We start from the raw sequence: 2,565 nt of genomic DNA, 5'->3' as shown, positions 1-2,565 counted from the left end.
GGTGTACAAAACTTCCCATTCAGCACTAGTTCTCGCCTATTTTAATTTGGCTGACTTTCTTGTCATCTTAAATCCATCTAAGAACAAGCAAGAATATTAGTAAATACAGTACATGAAATATTTGTGCCTCTCAGGAAAATTCTAGTGTTATTTAAAAATCACTAACAAGGAAGGCTATAACCTAATACTATCTTTTTTTTTCAGCAACATTACTCCATAATATGCTAGCTGGGCACATTCAGAATTTAAGAAATATATTTGCTTTTATATAAAATAAACTAGTAGGTTTTTGCTTTGTAGTTTGTTTTTTTTTTTTAATATTGTTTTGTTGCTAGAATCAGTATTAAGAAGGAACTATGGAAACTTTTAAATATATCCAAATTAAACTGCTACAACACAATTTAAAAATCAAAGTTTATCATTTCAGTGGATGATTTTTATTTCTGACTTAAAAATATTAAGTTAATTTCTGTTGTGCAACCCCAAAATGATTTACAGTGAGTCAGTGTCATGATAAGATGCTGCTTGATGCTCACCACTGAATAACAGTTTTTACTGAGATTTTTTGGATCAAAAGAGTCGTTCCTTAGACAGTATTAAAATTAACCTTATGTATTATACTAAGTGAAATAAAGCAGACAGAGAAAAACAAACAGCATATGATTTCATTTATAAGTAGAATCTAAGGAACAAATAAATGAACAAACAAAATGAAAACAGACTCATAGACACAGAGAACAAACAGATGGTTGCCAGATGGGAGGGGGCTCGGGAGCTGTGTGAAAAAGGTGAAGGGATTAAGAAATACAAATGGTAGTTATAAAATAGTCACAGGGTTATCAAGTACAGCATAGGGACTACAGTCAATAATACTTTAACACCTATGCGTGGTATCAGATGGGTACTAGACTAATTGGCGGGATCACTTCATAAATTATATAAATGTCTAACCACTATGTTGTACAGCTGAAACTAATATAAAATAACACTGCATGTCAACACTAATGGAAAAATAATTTTTTTTTAATAAAAAAATATAATTAACCATATGGATTCACTAGTCAAAATTGGTAAAAAATAGCATCAGAATTCTGGGACTTATGTCTCATGTAAACTCTTATTTTAAAAATTAAAATTTCTTTAGAAGTTTTCCTATTCAATGAACAGAATATCTAACTTGATCGCATCTTATAAAAATGTTGTGAATTTAGTGGGTGCCTATGTTGTAACTTGGCTTTGAAACTTGTATGGTTTTACCATTAATTCGCAGAATCCTCAGTATCATAAATTACAAACAACATTCTACAAATGTATGAACTCAAAGTAAGTATACAGAGAGAAAAATGAGGCAGAGAGAATTAACCTCTTCCAATCAGATGGCTGACAGTATGCGGGAATCAGAAATCTGAATTCTTGGTTCCTGAAATACAGCCATTTCCCTCTGTGCTTCCATCACTTATGGTATCTTGTTTTTTATCATAACAACTTAAATCTCCATAAATACAAATAGAGCAACTCATTTCTGTTTTAATTCAGAGTACATTTAAATAGTTTTCTTCTATTGTTGTAAAGTTTTTAAGACAATGTTCTTTCTGCACTGAATAAAATTAAAATAGGATCCCAAACATAAAGAAAAAACAGAACATTATAGTCCAGGGACACTTGCTGTTACATAATAAAGATGAGTTATCTTTAAAAGTCAAATAGAAACCTGCATAATCAAATTCACAACTTGGTTCTATTTCACTAGCTAGAGAACAGCTATATTAAGGCATCTACATTTTTTACCAAACACTATGTCTCAAGTGTGTGAGTCTTCATACTATCACAGAGCTTAATATGAGACATGCCCCAGGACAGTACATCCACCGGTCTTTAGAAGGGACTTACATTGAATAATTTCCCTTCTAACTATGATTTTAAGTTGACGACCCTTCGCAAGGAAGCAAGGAAGAAGAATGATTAAGGGACAAACATTCTTAAACAGAAGTAAGCATGTAAGGTACTAGCCTGTCGTATGCAGCAATCATAAAGTTAAGGAGGAGGCTGATGGACTGTTCCACACTGATTTGGTGAGTAGAAGGAAGGCGCTTGTTCAGCTGGTAGTATATGGAGGAGATGACAGTTTCGAGGCGGGACACACTGACCTCCGTGCTATGGTCCAGTGTATTAAGGCCATTGTCTCTGAAGGCTTCGATCATGTTCCAGATATCAACGAGATGCACTAAAACATGAAGAAAATAAACTGTCAACAACTTAAAAGTTTTAAGTCATCAGAAAGACATAAGAACTTTATATCTGTTTACATTTAATAGAATAGTGAAGAGTGGCACAATGTTCCACCTCAAAATATGCCACTTTGCCATAAGGATTCTCTTGTGCTAAAGACACCTGAAAAAATATCAGGTGCCAACAAGAGCACTCTGACCTCCCCTTTTCTTCCTGAAAGCAGAGAATAAAACTCCCATGTGAAAGATGCCTTCCCTATTATAGGGGGAAATAAACAGTGAACTGAGGCCAAGATTAATCTGTACGGACTTTAGTCTGTCTCTGTCTCTGTCTCTG

At 33.8% G+C, this 2,565-nt stretch overlaps 1 protein-coding gene across 8 annotated transcripts in view; it reads right to left on the bottom strand.

Moving 5' to 3' along the window:
- The window catches only part of DTNB (dystrobrevin beta), a 165,783-nt gene that overhangs the window by 158,334 nt on the left and 4,884 nt on the right, over positions 1-2,565 (bottom strand). For 7 of the 8 annotated variants that reach the window (XM_023528526.1, XM_011356542.2, XM_011356543.2 and 4 more), the window contains exon 3: positions 2,011-2,224. In XM_023528526.1, coding sequence (XP_023384294.1) covers positions 2,011-2,224 — 214 coding nt within the window. The remainder of the gene's footprint in view (positions 1-2,010; positions 2,225-2,565) is intronic. The other variant, XM_023528530.1, reaches the window with a different exon arrangement.

The sequence above is a fragment of the Pteropus vampyrus genome, unplaced genomic scaffold, assembly GCF_000151845.1.
Source record: "Pteropus vampyrus isolate Shadow unplaced genomic scaffold, Pvam_2.0 Scaffold28, whole genome shotgun sequence".
In the NCBI taxonomy this organism is placed as follows: domain Eukaryota; kingdom Metazoa; phylum Chordata; class Mammalia; order Chiroptera; family Pteropodidae; genus Pteropus; species Pteropus vampyrus.
This window is presented reverse-complemented; position numbering and strand designations above follow the sequence as displayed.